The 23335-nt window shown below is 46.4% G+C and overlaps 1 protein-coding gene across 3 annotated transcripts in view; it reads right to left on the bottom strand.

The window, feature by feature from the left end:
• LOC137521836 (anoctamin-7-like) overlaps positions 1 to 23335 on the bottom strand; it is a 64464-nt gene that overhangs the window by 31070 nt on the left and 10059 nt on the right. For all 3 annotated transcript variants that reach the window (XM_068241619.1, XM_068241620.1, XM_068241621.1), the window contains exons 6-15: positions 20895 to 21031; positions 19779 to 19836; positions 19578 to 19688; positions 17627 to 17792; positions 17359 to 17449; positions 17171 to 17267; positions 16940 to 17083; positions 16319 to 16456; positions 15536 to 15634; positions 4957 to 5059 (exon numbers count right to left, since the gene is read on the bottom strand). In XM_068241619.1, the coding sequence (XP_068097720.1) occupies positions 4957 to 5059; positions 15536 to 15634; positions 16319 to 16456; positions 16940 to 17083; positions 17171 to 17267; positions 17359 to 17449; positions 17627 to 17792; positions 19578 to 19688; positions 19779 to 19836; positions 20895 to 21031 (1144 nt within the window). The remainder of the gene's footprint in view (positions 1 to 4956; positions 5060 to 15535; positions 15635 to 16318; positions 16457 to 16939; positions 17084 to 17170; positions 17268 to 17358; positions 17450 to 17626; positions 17793 to 19577; positions 19689 to 19778; positions 19837 to 20894; positions 21032 to 23335) is intronic.

Below are 23335 nucleotides of genomic sequence, written 5' to 3'. Positions count from 1 at the left end.
CTATTAGCAGGATGTCGGCCATGTTGCACACATCTCTCTCACTCGCTGAGCCCCTTATACAGTCAGTGAAGTGTGATGGACAGATGGACACAATGTGTGCTGTGTGTGTTGCTGATACACAGCTGGGTGTTACATGTCGCACACACGTGTTATGTGTCATGTGTTATGTCAGTTTCTCTGTTTAACTAATTTTCTTTACTGCCTGAGCCACTTCATACTCTTCTGAACTACAAATCTCAGCATGTCATACTCAGTACAACTTCCATAGACACTGCTAGATTGGGATTACTTCCTGCACAATAAATACCTGTATAAATAACATTTATATTGCACTTGTCTCCTGTTGGACTCAAAGCGCTGCTTGAGCTGCAGCCACTAGGGTGCGCTCAGTAGGCAGTAGCAGTGTTAGGGAGTCTAGCCCAAGGACTCCTTACTGAATAGGTGCTGGCTTACTGAACACCCATCTAGTGGCTGGATAGTGTACTGGTTAAGGGCTCTGCCTTTGACATGGGAGACCAGGGTTCGAGTCCTGGCTAGGGTCTGTACCTATTCAGTAAGGAGTTAAGGGCAAGACTCCCTAACACTGCAGGGTGGCCTCTTGAGCGCGTCCCAGTGGCTGCAGCTCTTGAGCGCTTTGAGTCCAACAGGAGAAAAGCGCTATACAAATGATCGGATTATATTATTATCTCCATGTGGGGGAGGGGTCAATATCAAGGAGCTGTGTCATATCAGGACACTGCTGCAGCAGGAGAAGGGTTGCATACAGTGGCATTGCTAAGGAGCTGTGGGCCCCGATGCAAGTTTTACAATGGGGCCCCCAAGCATTCTATAAATAACAATTGATACGGCGCACCAAAATCTGCCAATGGCAACTACAGTGTCAGAGGTGCAAGAAGGGGATGGGGAACAGTTTGTTAATGATTACCACTGTTCAAAGTATCTATAGAAGTGATGATTATGAGCACAGGACCAGTAGAGAGCTAATACTGCAGTTGAGGGAGGGCCCTTTGGGGCCCCTCTGGCCCATGGGCCCCGATGCGGTCGCAACCTCTGCAACCCCTATTGCTACGCCCCTGATTGCATATAAAATACATGCTTATATAGCAGCATCTCCTGCTGTTTGATGGTGATCGCTGCAGCTATGGCCTGGGTCATAACAGGACATAGTGAAGGCTGTGGAGGGGTTGATAGACATGTGCCATACAGACACATGCTGGCCTTTTCTATCATAAATCGTATAAAGGTAGCCACACGATACAATTTGTCATATTTTGTTTTCCTTTGAGCATTACAATAGATTTTTCTGATATATTGCAATTTGTCTGACCGATGTATCATACACTAAACTGTTCCCAAATTGTGCCCACAAAAAAAAAAAATTAAAAACTCAAAAAAAAAAATTGGTTGGGCCTATAAATCGGGAGTATGAAATACATTCAATGGCTGGATATATTTTTTTTTAAAGATTGAAGAAAAATTTGCAATCTATCCTACATCATTCAATTTTCTGAAAAACTGATCAGAATTTTTCACTATGACCAATCGAAAATTATATTAAAAAAAAAAAAAAAACAGGACATTTTTGTTTGTTGATTAAGAAAAAAACACATTTGATTGTTCTATTCTGATTGTTATTATGAAAAAAAAAATAACAGGGATAAACGAACATTTTGATTGCTTTGTGCATGACTCATTTAATGTTATTTTGTGCCCATAGCAGGAAACCACTGCTTATCATGTCCCTTGCTGGGACCTCCTGGGTGTGAAATAATTCCATTCATTTATCATTCTATTCAGTACATAAGACGTCCCTATTTGCACCACTGGAGCTTATAATCTAATGTCCCGGTCCTGCAGCCTTGTTTCCCACAATAGCCTGGTGCAGAAGTTGAAGATACAGGGACTAGGAGAAAATGTTTGTATGTGGATAGAGTTTTCTTGTACTGCACCTGCTCTGTAAGCTCCTGATGACGCGTGTGGGAGCGAGCTTGAGCGCGGCCACGGCTGCACAGCCGCAGTTCTATTCGTCTAGTTAGACGAATAATTAGTAGGTTACCGGTGGCGGGGAACGGAGCATTGGAGGAGGACAACGCGGGACAGGACAGCTGCAGGGGGCCGATAGAAGCCCCAGGTAAGTGTCAGTTTTAGCTTTTTTTTTAAAATACAAGAGAACCCCTTTAAGGAACAGAAGGCAAAGAGTGGTGGAAAATTGACCGTACTCAAAATGGGAAACCAGGCCCCAATTTACCATAAGGCACTGTAGGCACATGCCTACAGGTGCATGATGATGGAAAGGCAGCTCACTGCCCTCTCTCAGTGCCTCCCTCCTTCCCTATGCAGAGTCCTGAGCAGAGCGTAAATGAGAGGCTATTCACCTAGCATTCCACTGACGAGTTTGGGGCCTATGATGGGCAAGGAAAGTAAGGAAGAAGTGACAGCTGGGACAGCCAGCACATTTGCGGTGTAGTTCAGTGGGGGGTTTGTACATTCATGGAGGGTGAAGGCTAAGGTGCCAGGACATCTGTGCCTATAGGCTCCTGTGATGTAAAGCCGGACCTGTGGAAAACTGTTTGCACTGGGGTCCTGCAAGGGTCAGTACTAGGTTTAACCCTTTTCAATCCATTTATTAATGATCTAGTAGATGGAATACAGAGTAATGTCACCTTCTATGCAGATGATACAAAATTATACAGAATTATCAACACTGTGGGCCTGATTCACAAAGCGGTGATAACCCAGTTATCACGCCTAAAAGACTTTAGGCGTGATAACCTTTGCACTAGCTGAGTTATCACCGCTTTGTGCTGCTGATCGCGCGCAAAGTCCCGTGCGCAAAGTTTTGTGCGCAGCGCCCATAGGGTTTAATGGGCGATGCGCTTGCGCGGGGTCATTTCACGCGAGTTTCTTTTTATCATGCCTAACCTGAGTTTAGGCGTGATAAAGGGCTTTTCACCAGCGTGCTAACTGTTAGCACCGCTTTGTGAATCAAGCCCTAAGCATGATAGTGACATTTTACAACAGGATCTCAACAGCATGGCTATATGGGCAGACAGATAAAATTTAATGTAGATAAATGTAAGGTCATGCACCTTTGGACAAGCCAATAGTAGAGCAACATGAAATAATGGCTTACAGCTGAGGACATCAGACTTGGAGAAGGACTTGGGAATATTGGTTGATAACAAGTTAAACATCCCTTTTCAATGCCAAGCAGCAGTTTCTATAGCAAATAAAATTCTGGCATGCATAAACAGGAAATAAAATACTGAGATGCTAGCATACAACTCGCTCTGTATAAATGACTGGTGAGGCCACATCTGGAGTATGGAATACAGTTTTGGGCACCACTCTATTGGAAGGACATTGACATACTTGAACAGATACAAAGACGGACAACTAAATTAATCAGAGGGATGGAAGGTCTCCCTTACTAAGAAGGGTTGGACAAACTTTGAAAAAAAAGACAACTGAGAGGTGACCTGATTAACATGTATAAATACATCAGAGGGTAATACATGAGGTTGGCAGATCAGCTTTTTGCCCCTAGGCTTGTGCAAAGGCCAAGGGGACATGATCTGCGTATGAGGGAAAAAAGATTTTGTCATCAATTTAAAGCCAATGGGTACCGGATTAAAAAAGAAAAAGTCATATACTCACCTAAGGAGAGGGAAGGCTCGGTCCTAATGAGCCTTCCCTCTCCTCTCCCGGTGCCCTCGGTGCTGCGCTGGCTCCCCCGTTCGCGTCTGCCGCCGCAGGGACTTCGGAGGTCTTCGGGAGCACTCGAGCTTCCGATGACGGGCCGCTCCATACTACGTACGCGCGAGTGCGTCATAGAGGGCACTCGCGCATGCGTAGTATGGAGCGGCCGCGTCGTCGGGAGCCCGAGTGCTCCCGAAGGCTTCCGAAAGCTCCCGAAGGCATGCGGAAGTGGCAGTATTTGACCGAACTGGTCGAATACTGCCACGGGGGATCCTGCGCGGGACCGGGAGAGGAGAGGGAAGGCTCATTAGGACCGAGCCTTCCCTCTCCTTAGGTGAGTATCTGACTTTTCTTTTTTTAATTCGGTAAACATTCACTTTAAGAAAGTGTTCTTTACAGTAAGAGTGGTTCAAATGTAGAATGTATTACTACATGAGGTAGTTATGACAAATTCTATATCTGCATTTAGAGAGGGCTTGGATGCTTTACTTGCATTGAACGTCATCCTCAGCTAAAATTACTAGGCAATTCCCAGCAGAGTGGATCCAGAGACTTATCTGATTGCCTTCTGGAGTTGGGGAGGAATTGTTTTCCCTTACAAAGGCTAATTGGGCCAAGTCTTTAAAGGTTTTTGGTTTTTTTGCCTTCCTTTGGATCAAGAGGAGTATGTTAGGGTGCAGAATAGAAAGGTACCTAATGTTTTTTTTTACCTGGTTGAATTTGATTTCTTTTTTTTTTTCAACCAAACTATGTAATTATGCACTCCCCCACTCTTGTCACCAGGGCCGGATTTACCATAAGGCACGGTTGGCACGTGCCTACAGGCGCCTGATCATGGAAGGGCGGCTCACTCCCCTACCCAAGCGCCTCCCTCCCTCCTTCCCTAAGCAGAGTCCTGATGAGAGCATAAATGAGAGGTCACTCACCCAGCTCTCAGCATTCCACTGACAAAGATCTCCCTTCAGTCAGGGACACCTCAAGCTACATAATACTGAGGTTGCACTAGCTAGCTGCCTAAACCTTGGGGGCACTTCTAGCTACTTATTATTGAGGGTACTTCTGCCTACCTAATACTAAAGGGCACCTGTGACAGGCAAGGAAAGTCAGGGAGAAGTGACAGCTGGGATAGCCAGCACACTTGCGGTGCGGTTCAGCAGGAGTTTGTAGGTTCATGGTGGGGGAAGTCTAAGGTGCCAGGACATCTGTGCCTATAGGCTCCTGTGAGGTAAATCCGGACCTGGTTGTCGCACTACTCACCCCATCGTGTTAACTTCTCAGCCAATGAGGTGTAGACCTGGCTCATGAGTAGAATGAGGATGAGGTTCACCATTGTGCTGCTGATATTGGCGATATTTCCAGCCTGTAAGACAAGACATGTACTGATAGAGGGCAGCAATTTGGGGGGGGGGGGGGATTGGGGGTGCGAATGTACCAATGCCTATCCTGTAAATATCTGTGTTTATCTGCCAAAAATGTAATTGTGAGACTTTTTTTATTCTGGAGTTATTTTAGGATTGTGTACCAAAGTTAATACTTCTCTAAATAACTTTCTCACAGCAAGATTGTCACAAATGTATTCTTTTTATTTCCTGATATCCTACATTAGCCACTTCACGGTGGAATGCCGCTAAATGTACACTGTGTTTATGGATGGTTGAGCCTGACGCTGCGTAAATTTACCTTCACCGGCTCTGCGCACTTCCGCCACCAATATTGCGCACAACCCCCCACCCCTGATAACTCTATCTATGCAAATTCTGTATGTCAATGTAAGCAGCTTAAAAATGTACCGATCTAATTCCACCATGGAGGGACCATCCTTGCTAGGGAGCTTAAGGAATACCTTAAGCGAATAAAAAAAGTAAGACGCAATGAATTGTATGTGTAGTAGGGATAAGGAATAGAACATTAGTAGCAAAGAAAACAGTCTCACATTTTTATTTTCAGATACATAGCTTTTTCTTTTTTTTTTTTTTTTTGTAACATTGTATCATTCTGTCATATTTACAATTGTAAAACCACACTCTGTCTTTTAACCACTTAAGGACCGGGGCTGCTTTCCCAGATCTGTGCTGCGTGGGCTCTCCAGCCCGCAGCACAGATCGTGTGGCAGACAGGACGTGCAGACTTCCCCCCCTTTTTTCCCCACTAGGGGGATGTCCTGCTGGGGGGGTCTTATCACCGCCGCTCTGTGTGGCCGAGCGGGGGGGGTGGGGGGATCCTCAAAGCCCCCCTCTGCAGCGCTATTCCTCCCTCCCTCTCCTTCCCTCTCTCTCCCTCTTGCTATGGGCGGCACAGGACGGCGATCCGTCCTGCGCCGCTTCTGATAGGCTTCAGCCAATCAGAGGCCGGGGATCGACGATCTCCTTTACGGCGCGTGTTTACATTTAGCCTGCGAGCCGCGATCGGAGGCTCGCAGGCTGTTCACGGAGACACCCTCCGTGAACTGACATGGAACGGCTGCTCGTTCGTTTCCATGGAAATCCACAAACGACCAGCCGCCGCCTATCGGCGTTATGTGGATAAGCTATACAACGAAGCAGAGCTAATGACCCTTTGACCTTTCCTGCAGTAAAACCTTATCTCAATCTGTCTCTCACTGTTTCTTGGCTGTTGAAGTGCTTCAGAAAACAGGACTGTTTTTGACCCAGTGGCTGGAGAGCTCAGAGAAGCTCTTTTGCATAGATAAGAACTGAAGTTTTTTAACTCTTCCTTTACTGAAAAACAATATGAAACTTTGCTACTAATATTCTGTTTGTTAGCTGTACTAGTAGCTGTACTACACATACAATTCATTATCTCATAGGATTATTTTCTCTTCAGGTTTTAGAGCACCTTACTGTTTTTTTTTTATTTATTTATTGCAAGGCAAGCGGTGAATATATGTGAAGTGAATGTAGTGCCACTTCTCACCACTAGAGGGAGGAGTTGCCAAACAAATGAAATTCCATTCTGGCAAAAAGGCTGCTATTAATGTTCTAGGGCTGAAGAAAATATGTTTGCAATATTAATATAACGTTTTCAAAGTTGACTTTTCATCTCACTGTAAGATATAAGCAGGGCATCATAGGGGCAAGCTGGGCAATTGCCCCAGAGACCCGAGCCTGCTGCTGTGCCCCCCGAGATCTCCCCTCAATTGTTGCCCCTGCAGAGTATTCGGTAGAGTAGCGTCTCACCTGTCCTGGCGGGCGCGCTGCTTTGTCAGTCCGTTATTCTGTGTACTCGCGTCATGCTTACAGTGGCGCCTCTCCTCCGTGACCCGGCGCACGTTATTATGGCGCATGAAGTCGGAGAGAGGCTACTCTGCCAAAGACACTGCAGGGGCCCCGGGGAGAAACAGTTAAAGGGGCACTATGGTGAAAATGTGTAAAATTAAAAATATGTGCAAACATATACAAATAAGAAGAACGTTTTTTCCAGAGTAAAATGAGCCATAAATGACTTTTCTCCCATGTTGCTGTCACTTACAGTAGGTAGTAGAAATCTGACAGAAGCTACAGGTTTTGGACTAGTCCATGTCTTCATAGGGGATTCTCAGCAAGGCTTTTATTCTTTGTAAAGATATTCCCTAAAAAGGATTTAAACAATGATGCTGGCCAGTTTCCCTGCTCACTACACAGTTTTTTGGCAGTTAGACAGAGCAACTGCCATTCACTAAGTGCTTTTGAAAATAAATAAATCCCTGAGAATCCCCTATAAAGAGATGGACTAGTCCAAAACCTGTCACTTCTGTCAGATTTCTACTACCTACCAGGGCTGTATTTAGGGTTTGGGCTCCCCTAGGCACCCCAAACCTACGACGCCCCCCCCCCCCCCCGCGCTGAGGAGGATGTTGGTGGCGCGCTAAGCGCGCCGCGGCGAAGAATGGGCGTGGCCACAGAATGCAGTGGGCGTGTCCATAACACAGTGGGTGTGGTCAATTAAAATTTCCTAGTAAGAGTGCAGCCCAAAGTCGGTGGGGCCATGTTTTCTCCCCGGGTATGAGTAAAGTGACCGTAAAAAAGCAAGTAGGAAAAGTCCCCCCCCCCCCCCCCCCCCAAAAAAAAACCCCACACATTAGCCAGTGTTCTCACCCACAAAATAGTGGTAGGTATTAGATTGTGAGCTCCCCTGAGAAAAGTCAGGAACATGGCTGTTCTCTGCAAAGTGCTGCAGAAGATGCCAGTGCTATACAAATACAAATAATATGGTAGGACATTAGACTATGGCAGAATTAGATTGTAAGCTCCTCAGAGGATAGTCAGTGACATGACTACATACTCTGTGAAGTACTGCTGAAGATGGCAGTACAATACAGTATAGTAGTATGGCAGCATGGTGGCGTAGTGGTTAGCGCTCTCGCCTTGCAGCGCTGGGTTCCAGGTTCAAATCCCATCCAGGTCAACATCTGCAAGGAGTTTGTATGTTCTCCCTGTGTCTGTGTGTGTTTCCTTAAGACACTCCGGTTTCCTCCCACATCCCAACAACATACAATACAGATAAGTTAATTGGCTTCCCCTAAAAATTGGCCCTAGACTACGATACTTACATGCACATGACTATGGTAGGGATTAGATTGTGAGCCCCTCTGTGGGACAGTTAGTGACAAGACAATACATACTCTGTACAGCACTGCGTAATATGTTGGCGCTATATAAATAATTAGTATAAGTACAGTCAGTGGTGGCTCCAGGGTTTTTTTTTTGGGGGGGGGGGGGGGGGGGTGCTATGCAGGTGCTGGACCAATTTTTGTGGCTATAACCGCACTGCTGCAAAAATGGGCGTGGCCATGCCCGGATGAGGGTAAAGCTAACTAATTTAAAGTGAACCCGAGGTGAGAGTGATATGGAGGCTGCCATATTTATTTCCTTTTAAAGGGACACTTAAGCCAAATAAAAAATAGTTTTACTCACCTGGGGCCTCTACCAGCCCCCTGAAGCTGTCCGGTGCCCACGTAGACTCGCTCTGATGCTCCTGGCCCTGCTTCCGGTTCTGGCGACAGGAGCCGACAGGCCGGGAACGCGAGTGATTCTTCGCGTTCCTGGCCGTAATAGCGCCCTCTATGCTGATATAGCATATATCATATAACAGCATAGAAGGCGCTATTACGGCCAGGAATGCGAAGAATCACTCGCGTTCCCGGCCTGTCTGCTCCTGTCGCCGAAACCTTAAGTGGCTGCCGGCAGGGCCAGGAGCATCAGAGCGAGTCTACATGGGCACTGGACAGCTTCAGGGGGCTGGTAGAAGCTCCAGGTGAGTAAAACTCATTTTTTTTATTTGGCTTAAGTGACCCTTTAAACAATACTAGTTGCCTGTCGGCCCTGCTGATCTATTTGGCTGCAGTAGTGAACTGAATTACGCCAGAAACAAGCATGGAGCTAATCTTGTCAGTTCGGACAATATTGTCAGAAACCCCCGACCTGCTGCATGCTTGTTCAGGGTCTGTGGTTGAAAGAATTAGAGGCAGAGGATCAGCACGGCAGCCAGGCAACTGGTATTGCTTAAAATATTATTCTCACCTTGGGTTCCCTTTAAAAGTGCAACGCAAAGACAGTGGGCCCAAGTGTTGGTGACCCTTTCCCCAGAAAATTCACATAATTGTGCAGGTTTTCTCAAGAAAATACACGTAATGTGAGCAGATTTGATCAGAAATACGAGCAATAACATCAGCAGATTTGATCAGAAATACGAGCAATAACGTCAGCAGATTTGATCAGAAATACGTGCAATAACGTCAGCAGATTTGATCAGAAATACGTGCAATAACGACAGCAGATTTGATGAGAAATACATGCAATAACGTCAGCAGATTTGATCAGAAATACGTGCAATAACAACAGCAGATTTGATGAGAAATACGTGCAATAACGTCAGCAGATTTGATCAGAAATACGTGCAATAACGACAGCAGATTTGATCAGAAATACGTGCAATAACGACAGCAGATTTGATGAGAAATACGTGCAATAACGTCAGCAGATTTGATCAGAAATACGAGCAATAACGTCAGCAGATTTGATCAGAAATACGTGCAATAACGTCAGCAGATTTGATCAGAAATACGTGCAATAACGTCAGCAGATTTGATGAGAAATACGAGCAATAATGACAGCAGATTTGATCAGAAATACGAGCAATAACGACAGCAGATTTGATCAGAAATACGAGCAATAACGACAGCAGATTTGATCAGAAATACGTGCAATAACGACAGCAGATTTGATCAGAAATACGTGCAATAACGACAGCAGATTTGATGAGAAATACGAGCAATAATGACAGCAGATTTGATCAGAAATACGAGCAATAACGACAGCAGATTTGATCAGAAATACGTGCAATAACGACAGCAGATTTGATCAGAAATACGTGCAATAACGTCAGCAGATTTGATCAGAAATACGAGCAATAACGACAGCAGATTTGATCAGAAATACGAGCAATAATGTCAGCAGATTTGAGCAATAATGACAGCAGATTTGATCAGAAATACGTGCAATAACGACAGCAGATTTGATCAGAAATACGTGCAATAACGACAGCAGATTTGATCAGAAATACGAGCAATAACGACAGCAGATTTGATCAGAAATACGTGCAATAACGACAGCAGATTTGATGAGAAATACGAGCAATAATGTCAGCAGATTTGATGAGAAATACGAGCAATAATGTCAGCAGATTTGATCAGAAATACGAGCAATAACGACAGCAGATTTGATCAGAAATACGTGCAATAACGACAGCAGATTTGATCAGAAATACGTGCAATAACGACAGCAGATTTGATCAGAAATACGAGCAATAACGACAGCAGATTTGATCAGAAATACGAGCAATAACGACAGCAGATTTGATCAGAAATATGAGCAATAACGACAGCAGATTTGATCAGAAATACGTGCAATAACGACAGCAGATTTGATCAGAAATACGTGCAATAACGACAGCAGATTTGATCAGAAATACGAGCAATAACGACAGCAGATTTGATGAGAAATACGAGCAATAACGACAGCAGATTTGATCAGAAATACGAGCAATAACGACAGCAGATTTGATCAGAAATACGAGCAATAACGACAGCAGATTTGATCAGAAATACGAGCAATAACGACAGCAGATTTGATCAGAAATACGAGCAATAACGACAGCAGATTTGATCAGAAATACGTGCAATAACGTCAGCAGATTTGATGAGAAATACGAGCAATAATGTCAGCAGATTTGATGAGAAATACGAGCAATAATGTCAGCAGATTTGTCCAGGAACTTGACTACAACAAATATCTTACCTAGTCCGGTGCGCGAGGGAAACTCTGCATGCCACCGCCTGGTCTGGTGGTGGCCTGCTGTGCTGCCTGGGCAGCTGGGGCCTGCAAGTGACCCTGGGCTGGGGTAGCTGGTGGTGGCCTGCTGTGCTGCCTGGGCGGCTGGGGCCTGCTGCCTGTGACCCTGGGCTGGGCGAGGGTGACCTGTCTGCCTAGCTGGCTGGCTGGGCTGGGTAGCTGGGGGCTGGGCTGCAGCAGCTGCTTCACATGGCTCCCGATCGAGTGACTCCCGACCCGACCATCTCATGTGTTGCTGTCCTCCTCCTGCGTGATGTAAAATGGAGCTGAGGAGGAGTCACTTTACCCGGGCTCGGCTAGTCGGCTGGGGGGGGCGGAGCATCGGAAGCCAATGTATTTTATAGCTTGCCCTGCTGTCTCAGACTCAATGTCAAGCCACGCCCCCTCCCTGTACGTGCAAGTGGCTCCACCTGCTCTGGCTGGCTCATCACTGTGCGATGAGAGTCAGTCAGAGCGCACAGAGAACGTGACCAGAGGAAACCATTGTGGATGGTGGCGGCAGGGGGGGAGCGCTTGCAAACAGTAAGAACTGTAACTGCTGGCTGCTGCAGCGGCGGTCCCCCCCCCCCCCCCCCCCCAAAAAAAAAAAATGTAAATGATAGAAAAAAAATGTCATAAGGGGAAAAAAAAATAAAAAAAAGTATTATTATTTGAACCAGTGGCCACCCGCCCCCCCCCCCCCCGAGGACCCGCCCATGGCACCGGCCCACGGGTGCCTCTTAATAGATACGGCCCTGCTACCTACTGTAAGCATGGGCGGCGCCAGGGGGGTGCTCAAGCACCCCCTAGAATTGTCCAAGCACCCCCTGGCGTGAACTGACTTCAGGCGTCTAAGAGACGCCGAGTCAGTTCACAGCGGCAGCCCGAAGCAGCAGAGCAGGGCTACGGTAAGATGGACGCCCGAAGCCCTGCTCTGCAGACTTGGAGTCTGCAGTGGAGGGCTTCAGGCGGCCATTTTCCCGTAGCCCTGCTCGCCGGGTAATGCAGGCTACAGGCAGGAAGTCACATGAAGGATGAGGATCATGGGAGCTGCACACCACAAGGTGGTCTGGAGAGGAGAAGGTTGGGACACGAGGTCTTCTGACTGTAGGTGAGTAAATGTTTTTTTCTTTTCTTTTTCAGGTGGTGCTGCTGATTGTGGTCAGAACTGCTGAGCATTGTGCATATTGTGGTCAGATCTGCTGAGGATTGTGCATATTGGGGTCAGATCTGCTGAGCATTGTGCATATTGTGGTCAGATCTGCTGAGGATTGTGCATATTGGGGTCATATCTGATAAGGATTGTGCATATTGGGGTCATATCTGATAACGATTGTGCATATTGGGGTCATATCTGATAACGATTGTGCATATTCGGGTCATATCTGATAACGATTGTGCATATTGGGGTTATTGAACGTGTTTTTTGTTCAAATCTGCTCACATTACGTGTATTTTCTTGAGAAAACCTGCACAATTATGTGAATTTTCTGGGGAAAAGGTCACCAAAACTTGGGCCCTCTGTCTTTGCGTTGCACTTTTAAAGGGAACCCGAGGTGAGAATAATATTGAGGCTGCCATATTTATCTCCTTTTAAGCAATACCAGCTGCCTGGCTGCCGTGTTGGTCCTCTGCCTCTAATTCTTTCAACCATAGACCCTGAACAAGCATGCAGCAGGTCAGGGGTTTCTGACAATATTGTCAGAACTGACAAGATTAGCTGCATGCTTGTTTCTGGTGTAATTCAGTTCACTATTGCAGCCAAATAGATCAGCAGGGCTGCCAGGCAACTAGAATTGTTTAAAAGGAAATAAATATGGCAGCCTCCATATCACTCTCACCCTGGGTTCAATTTAAATTACAGTTAGCCCCGCCCGCATCCGGTCATGACCACGCCCATTTTCCGCCTGTAGCCACACCCATTTTTGCCGCGGCGCGCGAGCAGGTCGTCAGCTACCCCGGAAATTGGTCCAGCACCTGCATAGCACTCCCTAAAAAAAATTCCTGGAGCCGCCACTGACTGTAAGTGACAGCAACATAGGAGAAAACTAATTTATGGCTCATTTTTTTCTGGAAAAACGTACTTTTTATTTGTTCATGTTTGGACATATTTTAAATTTTACAATTTTTTTTCACCATAGTGCCCCTTTAAGTTGAGGAGTGACTTGGCAAAGGGAAGGGGGCGGCGCCGGCTCAGAAGTGCTGGGGGGACTTTTGGCACCAACAAAGGAGTCCTTAATGCCACTTTTGGGATAGGGGGTCAGGTCTGTTGGGGGGGGGGGGGGACTGTCAGGGGTCTCCATTGTAGCAAGATCTGGCCCTGTATGCAAGCTTCCAAAAACTGACTGAGCACAAGTTGCTTTACTTTTACGGTCGGTATTCTGTTGCTTGTTTTCCACACTCACACTAACTGAGTGACCGACAGCAGCTCTGATCTGGTCAATGTGGAATGCCTGTGACATTTATCCTACCCACATGTGGAGCTGAACTGGTGAAGATGGAAATTCAATTTTCAGCTCAAAAAACGCCAAAACCGAAGATAGTAAATTGGTAATCAGTGTAGTAAGTGAGTATAAAGAGTGTATACACGTTGGACAGGACACCTGATTAATGGGCCCGATTTGCTTCATAAACAACCCTGAAGCTCTTATCCTCTCCACTCTGGGTTTAGCTGTTGGTGGGCGGATCCATCAGGTCAGGTGTGACCATGTGACACCCAGAACAAGAAGAGTAAGATGTCACATTGCAATTCCCAGCATCCTTGCACTGTAGTAGAACCCATGTGTCTCCAGTGAGTAGATGAGATGTGATAACACAGGAAGTGGGTGCTGAGTAATTACAGTATAAGACCTACTGAGTGACTAACCTCTCTTATTCTACCTTCTTACCTTACCAAAGTAGCCAGATGACCAACAATGGGGACCAAATTTGGTATCTTGCCTAGGGCCCCATTTCAAGTTAATCCTTCTCTGATCAGGATGCTTATTTGTGTAACCTGACTATGACATAAATGGTTTCTGCATGATGAAGAGGACCTGTTGATCCACAATACACCCTCCAGGAAGTGTGACGTTGCTGGATTATCTGATGTACGGTAATTCCTCTTATGAACTGTGAAACTGTAAATATGATATCGGGATGCAGCCTTCAGACACATGGGATGAACCGTATAATGCCGATTATACAGCCAGGTGTAAAGCTAATCTGGATCATTACTCCAAATCGTGATGTGTTTCCAGGAACTGCTCAAAACTGGTCCTCGGAACCCAAATATCAGTATTTGTGAATTGGGAATCCTCCTTCCTGCTGGATCTGACTTGTTAAAAGGAACCCGAGGTGTGAGACCTATGGAGGCTGCCATATTGATTGCCTTTTAAACAATACCAGTTGTCTGGCAGCCCTTTCTGGTCAGTAGGGTCCCCCAAAACAAGCATGCAGCTAATCTTGTAAGATTTGTCGTAGACATCGGATCTGCATGCTTGTTCGGGGTCTATGGCTTATTAGAGTCAGAGGATCAGCAAGAAAGCCAGGCAATGTGTATTGTTTAAAAGGAAACAGACATCTCAGCCTCCAGAGTCCTCTCATCTGTGGTTCCCTTTAACATTAGCATATTTGTGTGTATGATAAGCGTGCATTACCCCTTCTAATACTACTTTATCTCTTACCCATTATTGTACCCTGACAATACAAACCTGCAGAGCTTACACTCCATGTGTTCGTCCTATGATCATATATTATTTGTTACACTAACAATGTGTTGTAATTAGAGGTTGTCAGAGCTGGATTTAACATAAGGCAGTGTAGGCACTTGCCTAGAGGCGCCTGGTGATGGAAAGGCGGCTCACTTCCCTCCCCAAGTGCCTCCCTCCCTCCTTCCCTATGCAGAGTCCCAAGCAGAGCGTAAATGAAGGGTTACTCACCCAGCTCTCAGCATTCCACTGATGAGATTTCCCTTCAGTCGGGCATCTCTAGCTACCTAATCCTAGGAGTACCTCTGACTACCTAATGCTAAGGGACACCAGTAGCTACCTATCATGGGCAAGGGAAGTAAGGGAGGAGTGACAGCGGGGACAGCCAGCACACTTGCGGTGCGGTTCGGTGGGGGTTTGTAGGTTCATGGAGGGCAAAGTCTAGGGTGCTAGGACATCTGTACCTATAGGCTCCTGTGAGGTAAATCCGGGCCTGGAGGTTGTATAGTATTTTATTGTATAATATCAGTAAAGTGCAGTCTAATTCGTTAGATTGCTGATTATTGCCTATTTTGGATGCTGTTGGGTTTCGCTAGATGCCCGTTTCCTGCACCGCCCCTCCCTGTATCTGATGTGCTGTGATACTTAGGACAATCTGACACAGTGATGGGAGGAGTTTGGATTTTATGGGGAGGCGTCTTGTCTCATCTGTGTCATTAGGATGCTGTTTTCTGCATTGCCCCTCCCTGCGTGTGATTGGCTGTGATGCATTTGGGGGATATTTTGGACAATACAATGGTGGGAGGAGCTTGGACTGTATGGGGAGGCATCTTGTCTCACCTGTGTCATCAGGATGCTGTTTCCTGTGTGATAAATGGTCATGCTCACAATTGCCCGATACATGATCACCGACACCAGGAAGATCATCACCACACACAGCTGCAGAGAGAAGAAATGGTGAGAAGACAGACCAGGCTTCCTCTAATGAGAATCACATCCATTTCATCTTTCGTACTCTTGCCTAAAACGTCATTTTGAAATAGCTGTATTTATTTCCACACAATTAGTGGAGAGGCATAACTGTTCCCCTCATTTGCAACAGCCAGATATTAATCCGGGGAGAGTTTTGGCTTCAACATCTCCGAATGTTGGCTAGATTGTGTACTGATTAAGGGCGCCACCTTTGACATGGGCGACCAGAGTTCGAAACCTGGCTAGGGTCAGTACCTATTCAGTAAGGAGTTCAAGGTAAGACTCCCAAACACTGCAGGGTGGCCTCTAGAGCGCTGTGAGTCTGACAGGAGAAAAGCGCTATACAAATGTTCAGATTACTCACTATTTGGATTATTCGAATGATAGGCATCCATTGGTGTCCTTACCCAAAAACAGCAAATAAAAAATACCTTATAAGCCTGTGGATACATGTATTTAAGGTAAGAGCTGTGGTAGATTTAGTGCTTGAGGACACGGTAAGAATTTTCACTAAATTTTGATTCAATACACACAGATATTGCTACCCATTTACAACCCCAAGTCCTGGGACTCCAAAGTATGCTTTGACACATTTTTCAAGACTTATAATAATGTTTCTGGATCATCCAGTGGAGGATTCAGGAATCGTACCATGATCACAATCACCATGGATCCCGTGAGGATTCGAGACAGACGATCTTTCTCTGGGAAGTACGGTTCCTTCACCCCGGTCACTGGGTTCTGCTCCATCTGTGGAGCCATTGCTGCAAATTCGGGGCGTGGCCTTTCCTGGTAACACATAAATGAGGAGACATCAAGATGCAGAAATATGAGGAGACACCAAGATGCGGAAATATGAGGAGACACCAAGATGCGGAAATATGAGGAGACACCAAGATGCGGAAATATGAGGAGACACCAAGATGCGGAAATATGAGGAGACACCAAGATGCGGAAATATGAGGAGACACCAAGATGCGGAAATATGAGGAGACACCAAGATGTGGAAATATGAGGAGACACCAAGATGCGGAAATATGAGGAGACACCAAGATGCAGAGTGGAGGAGGTGTTCCAGGTGCTTCTAATATTTTCTGCTGGACTGTGGATAGCTTGGGATCCTAAATGTGTTGCCTGCCAAAGCCATCCTGGTTAGCCATCTCATCATGCTAGGATGTACACAGTTCTCCTCATACTTCCTGAAGACCTGACAGTTGGTCAGTTTGTGGTCATCCATAAAAACATCCACCCTTATGATGATTACAATCTTACCTCATCCTCCTGAAAGTCCATGCAGTCCCAATGATGGGCTAGTGTTGCATTCTTCCTCTTCCAATACTCAAGAAAAGTGACTGCCCAGAAGGACATAAAGACACTGAAGAAGACGGTTCCCGGGTGGTCAAACAAGTACCCCACCTAAAAACTCATAATATGAAGCATTAGGAATCTCAGGCAGACATATAACAGGCATATTTCATAACAACAAGATTGGATTCCACCTACCTTAGCCATGGGACAGATCTCAGATATATACCAGTTCTTGCAAGTGTCACACAGAGGACACATTAGGAACTTCTTCCCACTCTGACAGACCTCCTGCCTGAAGGGTAAATGTACAATTTTCAGTTATGCCCTCACCTGTACAACATGGTGGAATCAAGTAAGATGTAGCTGTCTGAGCCTACACTCACGCGACTGTGTTACTCCCCATGGTTAATACACCAGAGATGAAGACACAGGTACCAACAACGGCCGCAGGAAGTAGCCAAGCAGTGTAGAAACCTAGAGAGGAAGGGGAGGACTTCAGTGAATTATACTGAAGATGACATTCACCCTTCCAAACAGCATGGTCATCGCATTCTATAGACATACATTAATAAGTATATTGTCTGCTTGGGCATCATTTCCACCAGCTACAGCAACAATTACTTAATGAAGAAGGTATTACAGGAGACATACCCAGCCAGGCAAAATATATAGCCACCTTCTCTCCGAAATACTCCCGGATGTGGTCCAGTGGCTGGTATTTGTACCACCGTGACCAGCAAGACCAGTAACGGTAGAGGATTTGACGTGGGTTCAGGCTTTCTGGGGTCACCTCATACTCCGGCATCTCATAGGGACCCTAGGGGAAGCAAGATAGGGGACATTTCATCAATGATGACCACCTGAGCTCTTGTTATATCACGCCGAGAGGCATAGAGGGAGGATTTGTTGGAATTGTTAGGCTCATTTTAAGCCTTCAGGAAATACCACTCTGGTCCTGAGTTACTCTGGATCTGTTGGGTAAAAGGTCTTTGCCGAACAGGAGTCATCCACTAAGCCTGGGTATTAAGTATTGACTACTATAAAGTGGCAAGAGAACTACTAATAAATCAGGGCCAGATCAGCACCATCTTTCTATACTGACTATCAAATAAACTTAAATGTAAACAGAGCAGATGATGGTGAACAGCATATTCACAGGTTATCTTTGTTTCACCCAGGAGGAGATCTACTGTTCCCAAAACTGGAAGGAGGAAGTTCCCTGGTGTCAGGTGGAGATCCCTCCTTTTTGAGCATTCAAGCCCTCCTATTGGTCTTTTAATTGGGTAAAGAAATACAGCACTTTACGATGACCCAAGCCTCTAGAACCTCTGAAACTACCGCTGTGGTTTTCAATGATGGCAAGCTCTGATGATGTCATTTATTATTTGATGGTGTCATTTTTTATGGTGTCATTTTTCACCAAATGCTCTGCCAGTTACTTTATTTTCTCCAGTTATCTCAAGTTTTGGAGAACCTCTGTACTCCAGATTGATGTCTGTCCCAGGCTTGTGTTAAAGTGAATCTGAAGTGACCATGAAAAAAATTAGATACTCACTTATGTACAGGGAAGGCTCTGAATCCCATAGTGTTCTCAGTACAACACTGCCCCCCAAATACCCCCCGACGCGTTGAAATTCCACACCTTCAGGAGTCCTCAGAAGGCTTCAAAAGCACTAACGTTACCAAGTGCTTCTGAAGACAGGCAAGTCTGTACTGCACATGTGTGAACCCAGACTCGTCCATGGCCATGTGCAGTACGGACCTGCTCATCTTTGAAAGCACTCAGAATGATGCAAGTACTTCCAAAGCCTTCACAAGGACTCTCGAAAAATGTGGAATTTCAAGGGGGGACAGCGGTGGACTGAGGGCACGGAGAGAGGACTGGGCTGGCTCTATGAGATCCCTCTACGTACAGTAGGTGAGTATCTAACTTTATTTATTCAGAGTCACTTCAGTATTACATAAAAAACGTAGTATTCAGATTGTCAGGGTCACTGGGTCTTTTTGTGGAATTTCAACAAAATTCAAGCTGATGTTTTTGGAGTAGACTTCAAGGGAGATTTCCTAGGCTAGAGTAAAGATGACTGTGTGTGACGAGGAGCTGACACTCTTTTTCTGTAATTTTTATAAGGGCCCTTTCACACTAGAGGCCTTTTTCTGCGTTTTAACGCTATGGCCATAGTTGCCATTTTCCAAGGTAAAATGAAAGTCCATAGACTTTCATTTCACCTTTCACACTTAACGCTGCATTTTGGAGCGTTGTGTTTTGAAGCTCCCAGGAGCTTTTTTAGGGCTGACCGCGGCGTTTCTCATTACAATTGATAGTAATGTGTTGGCGTCAAAGCGCCTGCAGCCAAAACGCAGCGTTTTAGCCTTTTTACCGCTGCCTGTAGTGTGAAAGAGCCCTTAGGGAATTTTGGGTTTCTCTACTCCGGTCAGGGCCGATGCTTCCATAGGATCAAACTGGGCGATTTCTTTAGGGGCCTCACAAGTCAGGGACTGTAGAGGTCACAAGTTTACTGTCAGTACAATGCAAAGACACAAGGGGCCTCACATTAATTTTGCCCGACCCCAACTCCTATGCAGTTACAGGTCCTCTTACCTCGTGTAGGGGAAAGGCCGCTGTATATATTCCTTCCTTCAGCATCCGCTCTACGCCCACCTCAGCATGCTTGCGCTTCCCGTAGATAGTGCGTGCGAGGATCTCATAGACCTGCAGGGAGAGGGGATATGTGAGGGGGGCGGAGATACCTGAGGTGGGGCTCTCTAGTGAAAGAATACAGAGTGCTTCATTTCTACTCACAATGCGGCTCCTCTGGGTGTTGGTGAAGTAGGTCATGTGACTCTCGCTACCCAGAAATCTGATGAGGAAAAACATTTTTTATTTTCCAAACATTTTTAATGTGGTTGTTTTCCAAATACAATGATACAACTCCTTTATGGAGGCCGCAACATCGTATAAAAAACACAATTTTTGAAAAAATCTAAGGCACAAGTATTGACATCTAAAAAGGAAAATTTAAGGGCCCTTTCATAATTACCATGGTACGTTCCATTGCTGCATCCCGCCACAGAAGCAGCGACAGCCCTGTGGGGCTATTACATTGATCGCGGTGTGGAAGGTCCCGTCGTGGTGACGCAAGAGCTGCAGTCCGTTGTGCGTGATTAACCTGGAAGTGAGGCCTACTTCCACTGGAAAATATGCTCCACTGTATGGGGACCGTTGAAGTAGAATCGCAACAAACTGGTTTTAGTAGGGAAGGGAACTCAAAGTTATTGCTGGAAAACTCAGATAAAGCCCACATACAAATGTTATGCAAATTGTATGCAGCTTGGAGTCGAATCACTTAGGCCTCTTTTCCAGCAGCAGCTGAAGGTGGTGAATCAGCTGCTCCCATCCACCATTACTAGCGCTCGTTCGCGCTCCCGTTGCCGGGAGTTTTACAAGTTTTACAAGGCTCGATGGGGGACCAGAGGATCGTTGAGTACCGGCGTGGGCACAGGTTGGCTGCAGGGGCTGGTAGAACCCCCAAGTTAGTGAAACTTTTTCTTTTTTTTATAACATTACATGTTTTCTTTAAGATTCAGTATATCGCTATGGAAAGGTCTCTGAAGTTAAAGGGGGGTTATGGTGGCTCCTTCTACGTTCTACCTCTTGGTGACTCCTCCCATCATTCTTGGCACTCTTCCCACCCTACCTTGGAGTTTAGGTGTCCCTCCGCCTTCAGCTGCATTCTCCACCATATAAAATCAATGGAGGATGCCGCCAGGGGAGGGAGAGCCTCTTGTAATGTGCAGAGCTGGTAACCCAGGAGCATAGAGAGCTGAGGAACTGCCAGACACTATCCGCAGTACACTGACATACGTTATAGTTGGAGTGGTCCTTTAGCCAGGGGCGGTTGTAGCGTTAGCAACTCACCTCTGCAGCTTGGAGCGGCGGAAGGCGCAAGTGTAGTAGTCCAGTGGTTTGTTGGGAACATACTGATACATGGGGTTGGGGAGGAGGAGCCTCTGCAGGAAGCGGTCTGATGTGTCGTTGTCAGGATTCGGCTGGGCCTGTGGTGAGATATAACAGGAGACATCAGGACCACCGGCAGAGCCGGGCCAGGGCATAGGCTGGAGAAGCTCCAGCCTCAGGGCGCAGTGTAGGAGGGGGCGCACAATTCATTCAGCTGTCATTCCTAATTGTGTATGAAGCAGAAAGAAATAAGAAAAGGGGATACATAGCAGTGACTGCAAGCCAGATAACTAGATATTAAGGTGTTGGGGAGGTTGTGGGCCCTGTGGCCCTCTTAGTCTAATAGTAATCAGTGTGTGATGGCTGGGGTGGGGGGATGGAGGGCGCACTTTGGTGTCTCAGCCTTGGGTGCTGGAGGACCTTGTCCCGGCTCTGACCACCGGCACAATCCCTAAACATCCTGTAGCCCAACAAAGCATCACGTCATGGACTGACACCGGACCCCATGTAAGACGGATAATTCTGGGCCCTGTACTAGCGTACTACCTGTACCAAGTCCACTCCTCTACCCTCTTCCACTCCCCAGAGCAGGATCATCCACCAGGCAGGCTAGGCAGGTGCTTGGGGCCTAGTGGGTGTCAAGGGCCTACCTGCCACCACCATCTTTGACCTTTCTCCACTTCAGCATACCAAAAGGACCACAAGGGGCCCCCAAATCTACTACCTTGCCTAGGGCCCTATTACGTCATAAAGTGGGATAAAACTGTGTTTTCCTACTTATTATTATCCATGGAGTTACTGTATTTGTTTTTGTGCACAAGTAATATTACAAATTACAAGTTCCCAGAGTATAATTTATCTACTCTAAAAGCTGCCATCGCATTTTCTTGCACAGCTGCTGTATTTATACATTAAAATCTATCTAGTGATCACTTCTCAGCTCATTTTCAGCACAGCTAGGAATGTAGCAGGTAAAGGAATGTAAACAAAAGATAATGTTATCACATCTTCAGATGCGACCAGAAGCTTTCCACTGAAGCAAGGAGCTTTCCACTGAAGAACAAAGTGCTGCGTTTAACTGTTTGAATGTTGTTCTGCTATATTTATTTTTTGTGTTGGATTTTATGGTAAATAATCTTTTAGAGCAAAAAAGAAATGCTGAGCTTCACACCACTTTAATCCATCTGTGCTCCCCACCCCTCTTACCCTAAATCTCCCCCCGCCCACCACCATCAATGGTGGTCCGAGAAGATAATATAATACCCACAACAGTAAGGGCTGGTTCAGACGGACGTTTGCAGAGCGTTTGCTGCCAGCGTTCGGGGCTTGGCGTTAAACGCTCCCATTCAAGTGAATGGGAACGTTTGTACCAAGCTTTTACGCGCGTTTTCACAAACGCGGCGTTCGGGTCCCAATTTTCACTGGCGTTCAAGGAGCCCCTGGAAGCTACATGTTGCTTCCAGGGGCGGTTAACCGCGATGGGTAATGTCCCTCTAGGGGAAGAAAAAACGCGACCGCATCCGAACGCAATGCGAACGCTGCTGAAAGCCTGAACGCATCACAAACGCAACGCCAACGAACGCGACGCCTCCAAACGTCCGTCTGAACCAGCCCTAAGAGTGGTTTCTGGTGATAAAGGGGGAGACATCGGAGATGGTCTAGTTGAGTGGACCCCGCGGGAAACCTCATAGACCCCCGGATCCCTGTAATTTAGTCAGTACTAAATTGTAAGAAATTAGGGGTACAGCGGTATACACTATCCACGTCACCAACCACAGGCGAAGGCCACAGGGGGTCACCTATCTCAGCTGAGAATATTCATAGGTACTGCCTCTGCCTGTTAAGCATGAGGTCATGACTTCGACTTCCGGGTCAGAAAAAATAAAATTGGTGGTCACAATCAAATTGCCGTAGTAGGGAGCAGCCGTTGGTCTATGACAGGGGTCCCCAAACATTTTGGTTCGAGGGCCGGGTCAATGTACTTCAGACTTCTGGGGGGCCGGAGTATACATGAAATGATGTAGAAGTCTTTGCGGACCAGACAGTGAAGCATACCCAGGTAACAACCTGCAGTGGACAGCAGTGTCGCCTGATGTGGAATTTGATTGGAAACCAGCGACTGACCGTATCTATAAGTAATACAATTTGTGTGTGGGGGGCCGGTAAAAAAGTCTCAGGGGGCCACATTTGGCCCGCGGGCCTTAGTTTGAGGACCACTGGTCTATGAGGTTTCCTTCTGAGTCCCCTTAAAGGAGTTATCAGCCAAATTAGGTAAAATTAGCTTTACTCACCTGGGGCTCTCTCCAGCCCCTTGCAGCCGGCTGTCCCACGCTGACCGTTCTGCTCCCCGCCGCTGTCCCGGCCTCCGTTCTCGTTCTTCAGGTCGGCCTTACTGCGGCTGC

The sequence above is a fragment of the Hyperolius riggenbachi genome, chromosome 6, assembly GCF_040937935.1.
Source record: "Hyperolius riggenbachi isolate aHypRig1 chromosome 6, aHypRig1.pri, whole genome shotgun sequence".
Lineage (NCBI taxonomy): Eukaryota > Metazoa > Chordata > Amphibia > Anura > Hyperoliidae > Hyperolius > Hyperolius riggenbachi.
This window is presented reverse-complemented; position numbering and strand designations above follow the sequence as displayed.